The sequence below is a fragment of the Protopterus annectens genome, chromosome 11.part0 (genome assembly GCF_019279795.1).
Source record: "Protopterus annectens isolate FY-2018-M chromosome 11.part0, PAN1.0, whole genome shotgun sequence".
NCBI classification, from domain to species: Eukaryota; Metazoa; Chordata; order Ceratodontiformes; family Protopteridae; genus Protopterus; species Protopterus annectens.
Genome location: NC_056745.1, coordinates 972,920,409 through 972,940,290, shown reverse-complemented (window position 1 = coordinate 972,940,290; position 19,882 = coordinate 972,920,409). Strand labels below are relative to the sequence as shown.

At 37.6% G+C, this 19,882-nt stretch overlaps 1 protein-coding gene across 1 annotated transcript in view; it reads right to left on the bottom strand.

Moving 5' to 3' along the window:
• SEMA3A (semaphorin 3A) overlaps positions 1 to 19,882 on the bottom strand; it is a 1,172,288-nt gene that overhangs the window by 704,878 nt on the left and 447,528 nt on the right. The window contains exon 3 of the mRNA XM_044088352.1: positions 17,782 to 17,844. Coding sequence (XP_043944287.1) covers positions 17,782 to 17,844 — 63 coding nt within the window. The remainder of the gene's footprint in view (positions 1 to 17,781; positions 17,845 to 19,882) is intronic.

Below are 19,882 nucleotides of genomic sequence, written 5' to 3'. Positions count from 1 at the left end.
ACATGTCAGTAAGGAGGAGACGGAACATTGTGTGTATCCACAAGACAAAGTGGAAAGGCAGTGGTGCAAAGCTACATGGAATGGGATACAAACTGTTTTACTCTGGGGAAAGACAAACTAGAAATGGTGTGGGAATTGTGGTGAGAGAGAGAGAGAGAGTCTTCTGAAGACAGTGAAAGGTGTCATCAGAATTAGTGATATACTCATGGCAATCAGACACCAGTGTAAATACAGGCCAGTATTCATTATCTCAGCCTGTGTCCCACACTAAGGTTCTGATGGAGAGGAAAAGCATGTATTCAGGCAGCGGCTGCAGGATCTACTAGATAAAGCAGTTCAGCAGGAATTGGTGCTGACAAGCAATGACCTGAATACTCGTAATGGGAGAGGCAGAACAGGAAACAAGGACTGCATGGGTCCTCATGAGTAGGGCAGAAGTAATAAAGAAGAGCGTACATTCTAGATTTCTGGCTGGAAAATGGCTTGATGGTAGCCAACACATGGTTTAGTAAGAGTGACAGTCGCACGATCACATAAAAAAAGAGTAAAAAAAAAAAAAAAAAAAGAGTGGCCAAATGGAACTGAGATAGACTTTTTCCTAGTAAGGAAAGGGCAGTGGGATGAAATCAGGGATTACGAAGTTATCCCCACTAAATCACCAGGCAAAGAGAATAAACCATGGATGGTCACAATCAGATGTAAGCAGTAATAAGAGAAGATTCTAAGGTCAACATAAACTAGGTTGAAGACTTGGAAGTTGACTAGAGTAAAAGGACAAGAGTTCAAGGAAACCTCAGGACTCTAGCACCTTTGGAAGAAGAAGAAATAGGTGGAGTTGAAGAAGAATGACAGTATCTCAAAACAGCATGTGTGAAGATTATAGAACAGATATGCTGCTGAACCAGGTATGGAAATAAGGTACATAAGGAAAGCTGGTGGCAGAATGCAGAAGTCGAGGAAGTTATTAAAGGAAAGAAAAAAGGAGTGCAGTGAAATGTGGGAGATAGAAAACACAGATCAGGCTAAGAATGAATATCAGTTGGTTAACAAAGAGGCTAAGAAAGTGGTTGTTAAAACAAAGATAAGGCATCAGAAGCACTCTACCAGCTTCTGGGAAGTGATTCCGCAGATTGCACAAAGAAACTCTATCAAGTTGCAAGGCAAAGACACCATTCATATGGGATTCCAGCAAAAACCTGCTCATCAGGCCACTGGACATCAAAAGCATATGGAAAGAGTACTTCCATCAGCTTCTGAAAGAAGAAAACCCCACAGCCGCTGTACTGCCACATACACAGCCTAGAATGAAAAAGGAAAAAGACCCCACTTTACTCTGTTGTTAAGTTAATCCAGACCAAGAATATTCAAAATGGGTCAATTATTGACTAGGCATGGGCATAAAAATGGCTAAGATAAATTTATCATAAAAGAGGGGTTTATTAAATCTCTATGCCTCGGCAAAGAGAAAAGCAACAGGGGAGAACGTTAAGCTGCATGCATTTGTTAGGTGGTCCAGCACTGAAGAAAACTGATTTAAGCATTTGTTGGACAGCCAGAACATCTGGCTAGTGGCATTCTTCCACATTTATAAATGTTAGGCAGCATTTAGGGGCATCATATTATGGAGAAAAACATAACTTAGACAGATTTGCATCCACTTTACAAGCTGGAGGGTGGTTATATGCCTAGGGGTGGAGTCAGTGAGTCGGTGGTTGCATACAAAAAAGTGCAATATTTTGAAATGTTCCTTTTCTACTAGTTGATGCACTTAGATCACTTTTTCTTTGTTTTCCCATTCTTTTCAGATTAATTTGGGGTCAGACAGTAGAGTCAGGAGTTAGAGACAGATCACCCATGACCACCGCCACTTGAAAAAGAAGACAGTATGTGAGTAAGAGCAGAAATTCCTAGGGCTGCCTGGTATTGTTCACAAAAATGCTCAGAGAAGTATTTCAGTATGGATGAGGCACTTCAGAAATTCACAGAATGTGCAAAGTGCTTCGAATGAATTAATCCACATGGATATACTCCTGCTTGAAGAGGCATGTCTTGGTTACATTATAAAGTTTTTTTTCTCCTCTGGACTACCTATTGGCTGCACTACACTTAACTAATTTGCCCACTTATTCATCAAGGCTAAGAGACTGGCATCTCAGGCTAGGTAATAGTCCTACAATCCATTCATTCCCACTCAGTCAATCAGCCTGTTTATTTGCTATGGTGGGAGTCACTTGGTAAGGTGATGACCAGCTTTCAGGTGCAGCAGAGTGCCTTAAACCTACCCCAGAGCCCTCCACTTCCTCTAGCAGCTCTCTGAGTTCCATTGAGTACTCCCCTGCTGCAGAAAGTGCATCTTTGCATGCTGACTTCAATAGCCAGTGCATTTACAAACAGCATGAGTTTGGCAGGCCTGTTCTCTCTGGAGTATGAAACCAAGTGCTGCCTCTAAGTAGCGAGCCAGAGCCACATCAGCTCTCACCCAGCACACAAGTTACTAATCAAACTCAAGTCATTAAGGCCTTAGTCAGAGTATCATCCCTGTAAGCCACAGAGATGGGTCTGAAAAGAGTACTTTTGTTAAATAGTTGTAATTCATAGTTGGACAGCCATGTTGTGGTATTGTTGAGGACAGAAGCTTATTGTATTACAGTAGGGCTAGTTATATTTCCCTGTGAAGCTACCTGGGTTAGTAATTTGTGTGGTAAAGCTGCTGAGGTTGAAGGTACCTGAAGGAAGTGGTACCAGTGATATCACTGGATTGAAGAATTTTAGAATTTCAGATTTAGTAAACTGAACTGTTGTTTAAAATAATAGGAGGCTGTCCAATGGAGCTGAACAGACAGTGATAGATTCTTACCCTTGTTCTCTGTTTGGCTTAAGGGTACTTCTGTGGTTGGTACTTACGAGTTATCATTTTATATTTCTGGCACAAATGTAGTTATTTATTTTAAATAAAAGATGTCCACTCTGCTCTTCCAATCTGTATTGATGGGTTTCCATGAATTGTGACAAAAAGAAGCCATATGAAGAACACAGTAGAAATTAAATATTGATCACAAGATACCTATAGCACAGGCAGTATTGTAGAGCTCTGTTTGTGACTTCCTTCTAGATATCTGGTCTTGCTGCCTTACTATTTTGAGTAAATACACTCTTCTCCCCTCCCTCCCTCCAGTACCCCATTTCCCACACACCCTTGCCTCCCTAGATTTATAGTTACAAAGCCACACCCCCACTCCTCCACCAACCAAATCACACCTACACACAACCCTCCATCAGTCCAACCTACTTCCCCTCCCTTACCCTCCCACAACCTGACTGTCAATCACACACCATTTAATTACTTTACCTCCCCTCTCAAAAATAATACTCAGTACACCAAATCAGTTGTACCCCACAAAAGGTATGACCACCTGCAACTTCCCTACTAACTCAAACAAACCAAAGCACTACCAACTTACCACTAGACCCATATACCAGATACTATTTATGATAACCTCACTAACTCTGCTAACAGTAGCAACCAAAATCACTTCATGTCACTCGAACATCCTCAATCCCCCCTACAGCCCACTCCACATCTAACACCCAGTATTTACCTAGCAACCCAGTTAACATAACTATATGTAGCTCCATCCTCACTAGCACAGTCATATCCCACATCAAATGCCCACCACTCTGCTATAACATATCTCTCAATATCTCCTTGGAATATGACAAAAACATTAACAAACTCATGAGATATATTACCCAAATAACCTCAAGGCTAGCCCTATTTGGTGACATTTATCTCAACTCCAGCCCTGTCAGCAAACCCCTAACCTTAATCACTGCCCTTCAACTCAAAACCAACCAAGCATCAATAATTCCCAGTAGAGATATAGCAGATATATTAATACTAAATATAAATATAAGAAGCATAAACAACAAATCCATGATCTCCATGCCAACATCTATCTATACTCACCAGACATCACACTACTTACAGACACATGGTTAAATCCCAACACCAACAGTAATGAAATACTTTCACCAGGATACAACATTATACGTACTGACAGAAAAAAACAAAAGGGGTGGTGGTGTTGCCCTACTCTTTAAGAACCACCTTTGCATAGAAACACTAGATGTCACAACCTTAGAACTTAAAAATGCAGAAATAATATTTGCCAAACTAAACATCTACAGACATATCTATATGTATACATTCATTTGGTCAGCCGGTAGATGGCCGCCCGGGGAATGTCCGAAAGCAGTGCAGCAAATTCTCCTTTTTCCAAATGCAATATGTGCAAAACGCACAATATCCCTCCCCTTTTTTGACACATGGTAGCACTTGTTCAGGTGGTACAGTGGTCGGAAATGTCACATTTGGTGTTTTGTATGACATTCCCGCCATTCTCCACTTTGAAATTCGACATTCCAATTTGGTGTTACACCTGTTTGAGGTTAATGTGGACGCTCAAATGAATGTATTCTATATATATACATATATATATATATATATATATATATATATATATATATATATATAAAAATAGGTCTCTATTTACCTCCAGGTGATAGTATCTCAAAGTTAGAAACCATCCTGCTTTGGTATAGCAATAACCTACCCCAAGAGACACTCATAATGGGTGATATCAATATAGATTGGTCAGATTTAACTAAGCTAACTAAACAACGTATTCTACTAAAGATAAGAAACAAAAAACAACTCAGCCCCTTGTAGAAAGGTCTACCTGGAAATCAAATAAGTCATCAAACTTATCAGGAAATTAGAAACAAAGCTAAAAAATATTTTGCAGAAACCAGGATGACAACAAGCAGTCTCTTGGCAACAAACTCTATCACGTTAGATCTTCAGACTCTGCTAACCTAATCTTAAACCCTAAAAAAACAAACTAATGGTCTTCCTCCCTAATAAAACTGCTCCCCCCTTAGCACCTTCTTTATCTCATCAGTTAACCATGCCATCATCACACAGGAATAAACACTACTTTACCCAAAAATATCACAATAGCTATTGCCCAAACACATTTAATATCCACCTTATTATATGCAGTCCCCATTCTCACTAATCTCAAGAAATCTGAACTTCAAAAACTTGAATCCTGCTGTAATAAAATTGCAAGATATGCTACAAATTCACCAACTAGATCATACCACTGCCTCACACTCAAGCAACTCAACTGGCCAGAACTCTCCCATCTCCTACACTATACACAATTGACAATGGCTCACAAACTCCACTCAGATCCAAACAAAATACCATCCTTACAAACCCCTCTTCTATATTATAACTACGAAACCTCACATACGCGAATACAGAAACATCAACACATATTAAGAGAACGGTGAAAACACCGAACATCCTGACCCACGAAATTCAAAATGTCGAATCGGCATAGTTGGCTAACTCCACTGCCCGCTACATAGTACCTACCCGAACAAAATAAATAATCAACATACATACACTTAACAAAACTCTACTTCTAACCCTAAACTAAAGCTTACATAGATTACTATGTATGCACTTACCTTAACCCGCACCCTAACCCTAAGGTCGGTACCTATTGCACCACTACGTTAAGGATATATACCCAAACAAAATAAATAATCCACATACATATACTTAACAAAACCCTACTTCTAACCCTAAACTAAAGCTTACATATATTACTATGTATGCACTTACCTTAACCCACACCCTAACCCTAAGGTTCGTAACTATTGCACACTTACCTTAAGGAGCTACACCAGAAAAGGGCCAACTATAATGATTCGACATTTAGAATTTTGCGCTTTAGGACGTTCAGTGTATTCGTGGTTCGCTCAATATGTGTCACCGTTTCCGTATTCATGCAACTGTGGTTTCACGGTTGTAAAAGGTAACCCTTCAACCCTATGTTACCAAGAGACCACTATGTTCCTCCAACAAACAGCAAATAAAAACCTACTTATCCAGAAACCAAGCAGAGAATTCACTATTTTTAATTACATAGGTAAAATCTGGAATGAACTGCCAGTAAACATTACCTCCACAACATCCTTACCTCTATTCAAAACTAGGCTAAAACAACACTTACTAAGCAAGTCGCTCTGCCCATGCTCTGCCTTCAGTTGACAGACAGCAACTCACGCTCAACTGTCTCCTCTACAAATTTTCCTGGCTAATTAAACATACAGGAAACTATGAATTTTAACATCATAATATAAGCTACCTTCTAATCACCTAGTTTTACTCATCGTTGCCTAAATGCTACTGACATCCAGTTTGGGATCGTACTTATACTGCAATCTTTTCACTCTCCTACTGTCTATGTCTTCTCATGCCTGCATAAATTCCTCTAATGTACTACTGGATTGTATAATCCTTGTGAGCATAACACACTGTATACCAATGTACTATAAACTACTGTTTCTTGTCCTTTACTGATGTATATAAGTCACATTTAAGTTATTTAATGCAACTACTGCCAATTGGACTTTGATATGTCATACCTCAATTTTTTGATGTTATTTATATTTGTTATGTATATATACTAACTGGAGCTTTTCTCCCCTGGCCTCCGCTGAAAAAGGACATGTGCCCAGTCAGACTTTCCCGGTAAACAAATGTAAAATAAAATAAATAATAATGGGTGCATTTATTAAATTTGTTAGTGATGTACCTCTGGCTCTCCCTGTTTCTATATTATGATAATTTATTTGGAATATATTACTGTTAGAGTGGTATCATGATGTGAATGCATTGGGTGAGGTATGCGCATGATTTTAAAAGTATGTCTTGTTCTGTTCTACAGTAGAAAGGTATTCCTGTGTCATGTCGTGGTATTGCAGGAGGGCAGTATGATCAGGAGGAACAATTTGAATTAGTTACTTGACATGTTCCTTTATGAGGGATCAGACTAAATTAGGAAAAAGTCACAAGGCCTATGATAAAGTATGTTTACCTAAAACAAAAAAAGAAGAAACCCAAATATTAGTTATTTCAAGTATGTGCTTCTTTGGCTTCCGCTATTGTTTGTCGAGTTGCAACCCAACAAAGAACAGACTTCTTTACCACAACTAGTCTGGAATCCAGTCTGATGGGAAAAAGTAAACATGAGCACTGTTTGCAGGTGGTCTGCCCCCACATCACCTGAATTTATTTGTACTAGCTCCTCCTTTTTACTCCAACGTGAAAAAAACTGGAAATGATTGAAAAAAATACTTACAAACCTCACTGGCATTGGTTTCTTATGAAAAACAGATCACCAAGCTCAACATAGGTGAACTAAACTCATTTAGGTGACTCCTCATCCAGGTTGTAGGAAAGTCACATATTTGTGTGTGCTGGTGGGTAGTATGATTTTCACAGTATGGCATATACTTCCCATGCTTTTAGCCTGAGAGGGGTCCAAAGCCCAAAGCACGTTGTAGACTTAAACATCTGTATTTATTTTGAAGCATTTTCATAGTGACAGAGTCTTAGAACTGATGGGTTAGAAAGTTCAGTTTAATATTAATTTAAAATGGTCAATGTATAAAACTATTTTTAAAAACTGTCACTGCTAATATACCACTGTTTTCCATGGTTTGACTAAAAAATTCTTTCAGTTTACAAGTCACAACAAAACATAGACACTTGATTTTCACTGTACAGTATAAGATTAAATTTTAGGCATTTAGTATATTAATTTAAATGAAAGCTTTGTTCTATGATCGATGCAGCACTTCAAAGACAATTGAAAGAAAAATTTAACATCGGAATGAATGGTTGTATGTATGCCCTACCAAAACATGTCTCAAAAATGTCCCCATTTTCTCTCTGATCATTTTTGAGCAGCAATTCCTGAGTTACAACTGAAATGGCAACGAAAAAAAGATAAGGAAAATGGAAAAGAATTTTGAACAAAATACAAAACAATGAGTAACTGCCAACACTGACAAATTTGTTGAATTAGCCATTAGAAGAAAACTGCAAGACTGATCATTAAAACAAATCTTTAGATCTTCAGCTGTATGACAGAGTGTTGATGAAAGAAATGCATGCCCAGCAGATGACAGTCACCTGAAAATTGTTTCCTGCTGTCAGCAATTATCTCTCTCTCTAGTACATATGCTATTGATCCAAATTAGGAACAGAAGTTAAGCTATAATACTCATGACAGGAAGAAAGTGAGCTTTAACATTCTTAACCAAATGAATAAACAGGTATGCAAATTATTAACAGTCTGTTCATCTATCTGTTTGACTGTAAGTGTAAGTCTAATCCATTTGTATATCTGTATGTTAACCTGTATGTTTACATATATGCACAAGTAGCACATAAAATGGCACTAAAGCTTCATATTCTGAAAGAGAACTTGATGGAAGAGAAAAAAAAACAAAAAAAAAATGATTGCATTCTGGTAGTTATAAAATAATGGTAGTAAAAAAACATTGTGAATCAGGGTTTTCATTAACTCAATCTAGGTTAATTTATTTGGTAAACAATTACATTTGATATAATAAAGCAACAATGTATCAAAGATTTTTCTGTTTCAAATATGTCAGATACAAAAATGAAACCGATGGTAATGAGATAATCTATACTAATAAAGCATGTATTTATATATTTATTTTTATCTCTGTTACCTACTGACTATCAGGTACTCTCACAACTTACTACCCATTCATTCCTCATTACCTGAGCAAAAGCTGATAGACAAGGGTCATCAATTAGGCAACCATCAAGAGTTTTTTTTTTCCTTATTGTGATCCTATCCCCATTAGGGATGACAGGCAGCACTGTAAGGGGTTAGCATGCAGTGGGCATCAGGAGGCATATTCCCCAGTTCTGTGAGTGATGTAAGCCCCCCCCGGATAGCCTGTATCCTTGAAGCCTGCACTCTAGTGGCATTTCAAATCCCCACTAGGGATTCAACCATGGAAATGTGAATGCACCCCAGGCATGTACTCCCTCACCCTCCCTCAGGAGAGCGATGAAGCAGCTAAATCACATCGTTTCTCTCCACCCTCCTCCAAGTGAGCTCAGCAGGCATCTGAGCCATTAATAGAAATCAGGTTAACTTTGCTCTATTCACATTTTATCCGTCTGTGTCAATGGAGCTGGCTGCAGCCAAACACATTGGTATCTTATTGTCTAACAGTTTTACAGCTGAGTAAACTTAAGCCATATATCTGGAATATTAACTAACATACAAATGATTGGATGAATTATTCCTAAGCATTATCTGCAGTGGTGTACAAACTATGCAAGACACAAAGATTCTATGCACACTATGAAGGGATGCGAACTAAGCAAATTCATGTCTGTACCGTGTTTTCTTTATGGCTTTAGTTTTTATTGTTCCTTTTTGTAAATACAGTGCACTGATTCTCTTACAAAGGCATTTAGTTTGACATATTGTGCCTAACCAGATTAAGTTTCTTTAAAAAATATGGTTATGAACTGTATATGAAAATTTTCTTTTGTCCAGTCAGCTTTTACAGAGTAATTATTTTAAAGGTCAGTTGTGCACTGAAAGAATTGGGTTTGACTATATATGGAGAATATAATGTATAACATGTACCAACACTGTTTCTGTTCAAAGTTAAAAAAAAAGAAATAAGACATTATGTAATCTTATCAGGGTACTGAATGCAGAGCAACCTATTAGGCAGTTACAGTATCATCAGTTGCTAAATACTTGAAGCAGGTTATATTTAAAAAGGTGAAAAATGAGGCTGAAGTGTTTTTGTCTGTGGAAAAAGTTTAGTCTTCCCTTGGTGTTGATGAGTCTGGATGTTTCCTATTATGGTTTAGGGAGTGTTTTAGTTTAAATATGAGGTCATATCCCTTTTGATAATAATGTATAAGAGGTCTGATATTAATTTTTATGGGTCAGTTTGGATGGACAGATAGGTGTAGTTAATTTAGACTGACTCCAAACATCTGTTTTTCCATAAATGTTGTGGTTCTTCATGGGTTGATTATATTTATTTATATAAACTGATATTGGCCTGGAGTGTATATCCTTTATGAGATTTAGGATGTTTTGCTATGGAGTTTGAGTATAGCATGGCAATATTACAGTAGTGATTGTCATCAACTCTCAGCTTACACAAAGTAAGTGGGCCTGTAATCTAAGAACAGGAGGTTTTTTGCTAATTAAATCAAAGCGATGGCTTATAATGACATGATGTATTCTATTTTGTATATAATAAAGCTCCTAGCTGAAAGGGAAGATTGTAGTGTAATTGCTTATTTATAATAATATTTAAGATTAATAAATAAAAAATTGTTAATTTTGCATGAACAATTTTTTTGTAGTGGGCTGGAAATATTATACAAGAGGTGTTTATGCACTTAACGTACCAATGATCATGGTTTTGTAATGTGTGCTCCAGGAATCTTCAAGCCGCGCAGATTAATGAGGACTTCTGGACACTGTATCTCACTACAAAATAGGAACTGGCCTTGCTGCACCTTCAAACTTAGACTTTTTACACTGGAGTTAAAGACCTGTACAAAAACTCTAAGCAATGGAGTAGCCAACTGAAGTCATTGAGGCTTTGTGTTGTGACAACTGCTCTAGTATGTGACAGATATGGTATTGTATTAAAACTGCACCGCTGTCAAGAAGAGGAATACAGCAAAGGAAACAACTAAATACTAGGATTTAGCAAGAATAGAGGAAAAGAAAGAAATAAAGTTAACTGAAAAGCCTCAGCAGTATACAAATGTGCATGAAAAGGGTTTAGGAAATATGAAGGAGCAGACTATGGATATGAAAGATGTATTTGAGGTATAAAGGAATCCACATAAATTCTCAGGATTCACAATGCCAAAATAAATAAATGCATAAATAAATAAATAAAGCAAACACCAAAAATATAGGAGAAGAGTGAATATCAAGCTTTCTCTTCTTTAAACATGTCTTTTGCAGGAGGGGCTAGAACCCTGCACTCCACCCCACTGGAGGTAAGCTGTGTAAGTAAATTTACAGGGGAAGTAGATGTTTGAGTACATCACTGTTGTAGTAGCATATAGGTATATGGGATGCATCCTGCCAAGGATCAGACATCCAGCCAGGATTCAAAAGCATTTTTGTGATACAGTAGCAACCTGATAAGGTTGCCAGTTTGGATATTTATGTGCTAGAACAAAAAAGGGCCAGGGAGAATGGTAGCCCCACCGTGATCAAAATTACTTCCAGAAATGAAGAAAAACAAAGTGAAGAGTGTTATAGTACTGCAAAAGTGATCTATTAGAGCATCATACTGCCATGGTTAAGTTTACTTACACAACTGTACTATGTTGACCATTGGAACACTGTTGCATTAGCATATAGATACATAAGACAATAACCAAAGTCTATATACCCCAGAGAGGACTAAGGGTTGTTGTCCAGGAGACCCTAAAGAATTGATCTAGTAAATCCTGCTCTGACCCTGGAAAAATTCAGTCTTGTTGTTTGCTCCCAAAGAGCTGTACTTTGATTCCTTTGGATACTGCCCCGCAGACAAAGTCAAAATCATCTGTGGTTACAGATGATGATAAAGCTGTAAGAGAAAATGGAAGGCCTGGATTCAGAAAGATTTGTTTTGCCTACCATAGTAACTATTTCTGGACAAAGTGGAGTACTACAATTTGGAAAGATATATAAAGCTGGTGGTGATTGTGTACTGATTTGTAATTTGCATTTTCCTCATGTATAATCTGGCTAGAGGAACCATAAGAATAGTGGAAGCCATGTAACATAAAATCCTGAGATACTCCATTGCATAAGTCATTATTTGAAGAGAAAACTGCAGAAACTGGTTGTGATAAAAATTTGTCTTTTCTGGAGTAAGAGCATCCATCATTAGGTGAGGCAACCTAGAAATGAGATTCTGTGAGAAGGAATAAAGGATGACTTTTCCAGAATGAGATGAAAACTTAGGTTTTAAAACAGATTTTTGACAAATATTAGAGCATCTTGACAGTTTTTAAAATACTCTGCAACAATTTGGCAATTATCTAAGTACAAATAAATATGAATGCCTTGAAGTCTGCCAAAAGCAATTATCAGTGCGAGACATTTTGTGAATACCCTTGGAGTCATAGAAAGACCAAAGGATATATAACAGAACTGAAAATGTAAACCAGAAAAAGAAAACCTTAAAAAGTAGCTGACCTTTATTTGAGAGGGTATGTGATTATATCTTTAATGTCCATATTAACCAAAAACAGAGGGGTAATCAGGAGAAACCAGTGAATGAAGAGTGAGCATTTTGTATTTTGGAACTTTTATGTAAGAAAGACACGTCTAGTAAAGGCTCCAAGTTCCCTCTTTTTTGGCCACTAGGAAAATTCTTGAATAAAAACCTTTTATTTTTTTGAGAGTCTAGGACAGGTTGTATCCCTGAGATAACATGAGAAATGATGGGAATGAAGAAATAGGTTTCATTTTGTGGGTGAAGAGGAACTTCCAGGTTTGGAGGAATAACTTTCCAGTGTTATCTGTATCAATACGGGATAATTTCAAACATGCAGGGGTGTGATGTGGTCCGATTACAGATGCCAAAGTAGACCCAAAGACTGCCTGCAAGGTTTAGATGATGGCAAGGATCAGGAGAAGAGCGGTTCAGAAGAGGAAGAGGACGATAGACATTTTTCTTTCACTGGCTTTGGCCTGGGAAGAACCCCTTTTTTTCTTAGAACTGCCTTGTCAATGCTGCTGTACTGTTGTTTCACAGACTTTTGTTGGAACTGTTTAAAAGGTTTTCTGTTGAAGACCCAAGACTGGAATGAAAAAAGGTTTTCTGTTGAAGGGTGCAAGACTGGAATGATTAAATGTTTTCTTTTGAAGGGCCCAGGACTAGAATGATTAAATGTTTTCTGTTGAAGGGCCCAGGACTGGAATGATAATACTTATTATACTCAGGAATGGCAAAAAGAAAAAAAAAATCAGTTTGACCCCTTGAATGAATTTGCCTCACTCATCAAATATTTTCAAAACTTCAGCTAAGAAAGATACTCAGGCATATTCTGAGCTACGGTATAAACCATGCATACTTATGCATATCTAACCATGCTGAGCTGTCTATGATACTGCATCAGCATCATCCTGGGAATATTTTAAAGAATTCTTAGTGACTTAGTGAGTTAGAGAAGAGAGCATACCAAAGCGGGTAGGATTTGAAGTCTGCAAAAGGTAAATCTGCGAGGACTTGATTAATGATAGCAAAGGATGGAAGTAGAAGATACTTCACCCAGTTGTTAGTCCTCAATACAGGGTTATAGGAAATAAAACATTTCTTTTGAAACCTTGCAAAAGCTATTCCATCTTTATCAGGAGGCACTGGAATACTAGCAGTACCCTGTTTAGAACTAGAATGCTTAGCTAGAGAAATCAGTGATGGCTCAGTTACAATGTTGTAAAAAAAGGAACTTATGAGTCTGACTCACTTTATAAAGCCTTTCAGGCTTCTTGGGTGTAGGACACTGACTGTCAGTCTGACATGCTATAGAAAATGTGTCTTCCTACTATGGGAAGCATGGCCAAAGGTTGAGGGGCCTATACTTGCAGAGATCATAGCACCTTTTTGGGTATCAGAAGCTTCTTTTCCTCCTGTAGGAAGAGGTCCTTAATTCTACCAATGGAGTCTGAAAATGAAATTTCACCACCACTATGGGATAATTTGAAGACATTTTCTTCCATCTCTGACTCAAAGGCATCAGGTAGGGGGAATACACTTAGGAGACATAGTGTAGACTGGTCTCATTAATGTCACAACTTGAGCTTTTACCAGATGGAGACACAGATCTCTTTCATTTTTTGTGGAGGAATATAACAGGGAGACTGCAATGAAGGAAAGGAGTTAAAAAGATCTTCAGCTAGGGAATATTGTTCTCCTAAAAGATAGAATTGATGGAGGAGAAGCATGCTTTATTTTAAGACTTTTCTTTTTAGAAGTGTTCAAAGCTAGAGCATGAACTGTATCAGACTTATGAACTTCAATATTAGACTCCAGTACCTCTTTCTTCACCAGCACTTGGGGGAATGCCATCAGACCCTTTGGATATAATTGTGTGTGTTTCTCCCCTTGTTGTTTATGTGCATACATCTGGCCCTAGATGACTTGCTAGATTCCCGTCCCTTAGCATTCCTAGGAGTAGCCCCAGAGGGGTCAGAAGATGGAAACTGATGATCTGAGAACTCTTAAAGGGTCACACTGGAGTTGTCTGTTAAGGCTTGGGGTAGAGATGGTGTATGAGAAGCTTCTTCAATCACCTCTCTAACCATCCTCCTTTTCTTCTGACTTGGAGGGGGGGCATAACTGACTTTGCTAGGGCCTTTTGTTGCTGGTTCTGAAGGTAAATCCAAAGGTATCCGAGCCTACTTCTAATAGTTTATTTGGTAGACAAGAATTAGACAAGAATTAGATTTTGTGTGAATGTATATTCTGTAGCTCCCCAAAGCAAAACAAGCAGTCTGCGTGGAAATCTTTGTAATGAATTTGTCTGCCACTCACTTAACTTTTCTTTTAGACATAAGAAATCACAACAACACAACTTTCATACAAAATTGGAAGGTAAAGTCCCCAAAAGACTACTTATTTGCCAAAAAAAAAAATAATCTGCCCACCAAATCACTGAAGATACAGTAAAGACCAAGTCTAACTGAAATCTTAAACAGCAAGAAAGTTCAAAATGTTGGCAACTATATATCTGATTTTATAATAGCACACACTTAAGCTTTTTCTGATGTATGATGCATGTGGAAAGCATGCAAAAGATTCTGTATACTAGCCGGACATCCAGTCCTTAGCAGAATATGTCCGCAATAGCCACAGTCTACTGAAACAGTGGTCAAATGACGGCCTTCTTATGTATACCCAATGCACAACCAACTTACCTCAGAGAAAAGATAATATTCTGAGAAATGACAACCTTGGACTAAATATTTTTCAGTGCAGATTTTTTTGTCATTCAGTCTTCACATTCCAGTACTCAGCATTTCAGATCTTGACAATTTAAAGAGTTACTGGTATAACAGCTATGAAAATCATAAGAGAAGGGTAAATGTAATACATTAAGAACTTAAAAGAAAGACAATGAGAACCCGGACAGTTTGGGAAATGATGCTGTTTGTGTCTAAACTATTTTTTAAATCTTTCTGGTTAAATGTGTAGTTACAGAGTAAGCTGTTTGGTCAGGTTTAGTCTGTGTTGCATTCTTCTGATTAAATTGTGATGTTATACAACGGAGGTAATGTGTATTAGTCTGTTTACTTGGCAATTCATAGGAGTAAAGAACTGAAGAAATGAAAAGACAGTGAGAGATAGACCAGAAATAGGACAGGACAAAGTGAATGAGGTTTGCTACTTACTACAAGTAAAGCAAATGTATGATATTAAACTGCTTAACGTAAGTCTTTCCATTTTAAAATAAAGTTATTTAATGATTAATCCATTTTGATATTACCAGCAAATTTTAAACCGGCAGTAAAAGATTAGGAGTAGAACAGTGGATTCACTTGCTGAGAAAAAGAAGGGTCATCTGTGGCTGCTGCTTTAACAGGATTTGTTTCTTATTGCTAAAATTTGCTGTTTCTAAAAGCATTTTACTTTCATTTTTGTCAGTGTATTTCAGGAAATATTAACATAGCTGTGGGGATAGCAACCGCAGAGGTTGAAATATACCTTTCTTTGAAGATTCAAAGCCCTTGGCATTAATTATAACATTTAAGGAGTGAAAGGGGTACAGCCCTATGCAACAATAAGGTGTTTCATTAGCCATAGAAAACTAATTTCCGTAAATGTGTTTTCATTTGCAGTTTGACGAGGCAGTAAGATTTATAATGCATTCTGCATCTTACAAAGATTTTCAAGGTGGGTTTTTTTACTAAACTGACTCAATATATTGTACTAGGATGGTTACACCACTGCACCGAGATTCACATATCCAAATTGGAACTGATCAGGAACATCTACAATGGCATGTATATGTGAATTACTATAGTGGTAGTGCTGAATAAAAATTGTCATGGTTTTTAAAATATGAGCACAAGTCTGGGAATACACACACACACACACACACACACACACACACACACACACACACACACACACACACACACACACACACACACACACACACACACACACACACTCATACACATATTGAAAAAATAAGATATAGGCCAACTATTGTTATTACCCATTTAAACAGAACATGATAAACAATGCAGCATCTCAATGAATAAATATAAATTTTCACATTGGTATCATTAAAAATATAAGTTGCAAATCTCCATTTTAAACTCATTTACAAGCTTCTTTTGTATATATGATATCAAGAATATATAACCTGTGGTAATATATGTTGGATAGAAGGTATAAAAAGGCTTAGGCAATGGATAAGAGACTCAGAAGTGCTTAAATGGTAATTATAGTACAGTGAAAAAGGCTTTCTGTAAACCTAAACACTGAAGCAATACGTTATTCATCATTCACTTTTAAAGCACACTGCTTCTGGCAAAGGAGAAAGAAATTCAAAACCTTTCCACTGATGTGAATATCCATTTTAGTAAAAACTATTCACTGACTCTGCTGTCTCTATGGAACTCATAAAGGCCTACACCTAATTTCACATATGTGAACAAGAACATCAGAGAAGAATAATCTGGAAGACCCACACCTTATTGTTTGTTAATACAACAAGATATTCATTTAAGCTTGTAACTTAGACCTTTTGTACAGTGGGGGCATTCATTCTATGAACTGCAGTCTACATGTCTGACTGAACATATTGTCTGTAAAGTGAAAGGACAGAAGTCAGTGTGGAATTAAGCCACTATAATCAGACTGTCAATCAGTACCTCAGAAAAATAAACTAAGTAGGGGATGAAAAACCTTAACTAAATAAGCACTGAAGATACACTGCAACACCCAATTGTGGATAAATTGTCACAGACAAGACATACATTGACAGGCAGTTATATAAAAAGGACAAAGCATGCACATTTTCTTATGGAAAGCAGATAGATTAACAATTGCTTTCTACAGTCAAAGGCTAACATATGATACTATGTATCTTTTTTTATTCATCTTTGCATAATCAGTCACATGAATACATTAGCAAGTTTATTAGCATAGTTCTTTTATTCACAAATATGCTAGATCAGAAGATCATAGCCAAACCTTTACAAATCCAAGGTATGAACAAGAACGACATATTGCCTCTGTTCTCACTATGAATAGTTGTAATTATCTCCATTACTGGGCAGTACACAGATGGAATAATGGCTTCTCTAATTAGAAATTCATTGTGGAGCTACAGATAATGCAAACTGCAGATGGTTCAAAAATATATAAACAGGCTTATTGATCCATGCTGAATCCAAAACACTGGGTTCTTTCAGATATGTTACTTACATCGTGAACTGTAAGCTTTCACAATAGTAATAAGCACTAGGTCATAATCTTCAGCGGTTTATTGTAATTGTAATGTGTCTGCAAGAAGGCATAAAAGCTCTTTTTTATGTAGTAGTGACATGTAAGGAAATGATTCACTGCTCTGAACTACTGCATGGCATTAGCATTACAACAGTTGTGCTTCAGAATCTCAACTACTCATCATTTCACTTTTCAAACAATATATGATGGCTCAGTGGAAAAGATCGATTAAAAACACAATGTGCTTTTTCCCCTCTACCCAAATGTACTTAAAATGCAAAGTAAGACATAGGTCAACTATTGTATATGTGAATAAAAATACATATATACATTCATAACTAACCATCTAAATAAACGCATCTTGGAACTTACCGCAGTATCTTTTCCTGCCCACTTGCACTCATCTCTGCCTTTATGTGATGCGGGCCAAGGAAGCTATAAATAGAAAGGATATATAAATAACTACTTTAGGACAAAAAACAATGTCTAGATATGTTCTGCCTTTGATGATGCATATCATTATATATTACTACTACTGGAGAAGGGCATCTGTCAATGCAATGGCATTTCTGACATCTACAAATTATTAGGCATATAACAGCAAATGTAGTTTTTCTTTTTTTCTTTTCTTTTTTTTTTAAGCAAGAAACACCTTTATTAAATTATCACATATGACATAGGCAGTTATGTGATGTTATGTTGTCCTATCTCGCCTTCATTCCTGCTGGCTCCGACTTGGCCGTATACTAAAGCTCGAGAGCTCTCACTGGCTCGAGGCTACACTGTATACCATGATGCCTAGTGGTTGTTCCCCAGATCTCATTTGCTCTGACTTGGCCATATACTAAAGCTCGAGAGCTCTCACTGGCTCGAGGCTACACTATATTCCATGATGCCTAGTGGCTGTTCCCCAGATCTCATTTGCTGCTTGCAGCTTTGGGATGCTCTTCACTGGCTCAGGCTAAGTGAACTTTTTTTTTTCAATATATTTGTTACTAAATTAGCAAAATTCTTAATTGTCTAATATCCACTTAATTTTTACTTTTCTGTAAGTCCTTTCTTCGTCCCTTTATTGACTTAACTTGTTTTTTTCCTCTCCTTAGGCCTACTATTTAGCACTACCCGGAGGAATCCGTTTTAGTTAGAGGATTTACTCCACTTTCTCCTCAGTCTATTTCAGTTAGAGGGCTTTTTCCCTTTCTGTTTTTGACTTAGAAGTGTCTCTTCAGTTAGAGGAGTGTGTCATTTAAGTTAGAGACCCTCTTCTAACTTTCTTTAACTTTCTTTAACTTCCCTATCTTTCTAAAAAAAAATAAAATAATATATATATATATATATATATATATATATATATATATATATATATATATATATATACTCATGTATTGGCTTTTTGGTTACTGTGTTTAGTCAGGATGTCAAAGGAGGTTAAACAGTCAGGATTTAAAAAGTGTGACTCGTGCACACAAAAAAATTTCTCTTACTGACAGTCACTCCAGCTGTGCTTACTGTCTAGGCGCCATTCACCTGCAGGATTCCTGTTCGATCTTCCATGGGTTCAGTTCCAGGGTCCTGCAGGAATGGAAAAACAAGCTTATTCTTAGGGGGTTGTTAAAAGGGTCCTTTGATTCACTAGTTGAAGGCAGTCAGGCCTCAAAAACTATGGACAAACCTTCTAAAAATACTTAGGCTCTGGGTTCGGAGCTGTCGAAGAGACATGATAAGCCTATTCAGTCAGATCCAACACCTACCAGTTCTGACAGAAAAAAATCTATTTCTGCTACACTTGTGTCTTTGGAGCCATCAAGTGGTCAGAAAAGGAGCCAGTCACTGGCACTGGAGCCGATTCGGTCAGTACCGCAGTCTCCATTACTTCAATCAGTGGCAGGTAGTCACAAGTCTTCACATTCCTCTCATTCATCTAGGAGCCTTTTGGACGATGATGTGGAGCAAGTGGTTAAAAGGTTGCTTCTCACACTGGCCTTGGCAAGAATTCTCTCCAACCCAGTCCAGAAAGTCATGGGGCCAACTCCAATAGTGTCTGTACCTTTGGTTCCTCCTCCGATTCAGTTGAGATCGAAGCCATAGTGTCTGGAAGTCCTTGTGGTGGAACCTTCAGTTCCAAAGTCCATTCCTAAAGTGTATGTTTTCTTCAGCGGCCTTTACCCTTAGGTCGCTGAACTACCTATCCTATTTCACTCACTTACAGAGGGATCTCTTTAAGGAGTTAGGAGATACCCCAAAAGGTGCTACTGCTCAGAGGCTATCTGACAAGATTAACTCTCAGCTTGCGACCTTAACATCTATTACTAATTCCTCCATGCACCTCATTTCCTATGTGGTCGATGGAGCGAGTAGGGCAGCAGGCACAGGAATAGCTCTGAGGAGACATTCCTGGATGTGTCTTTGTGAATTTGCTGAACCCTTCAAGTCTTCCTTTATTGACGCCCCTTTTGACGGCTCGTCCCTGTTC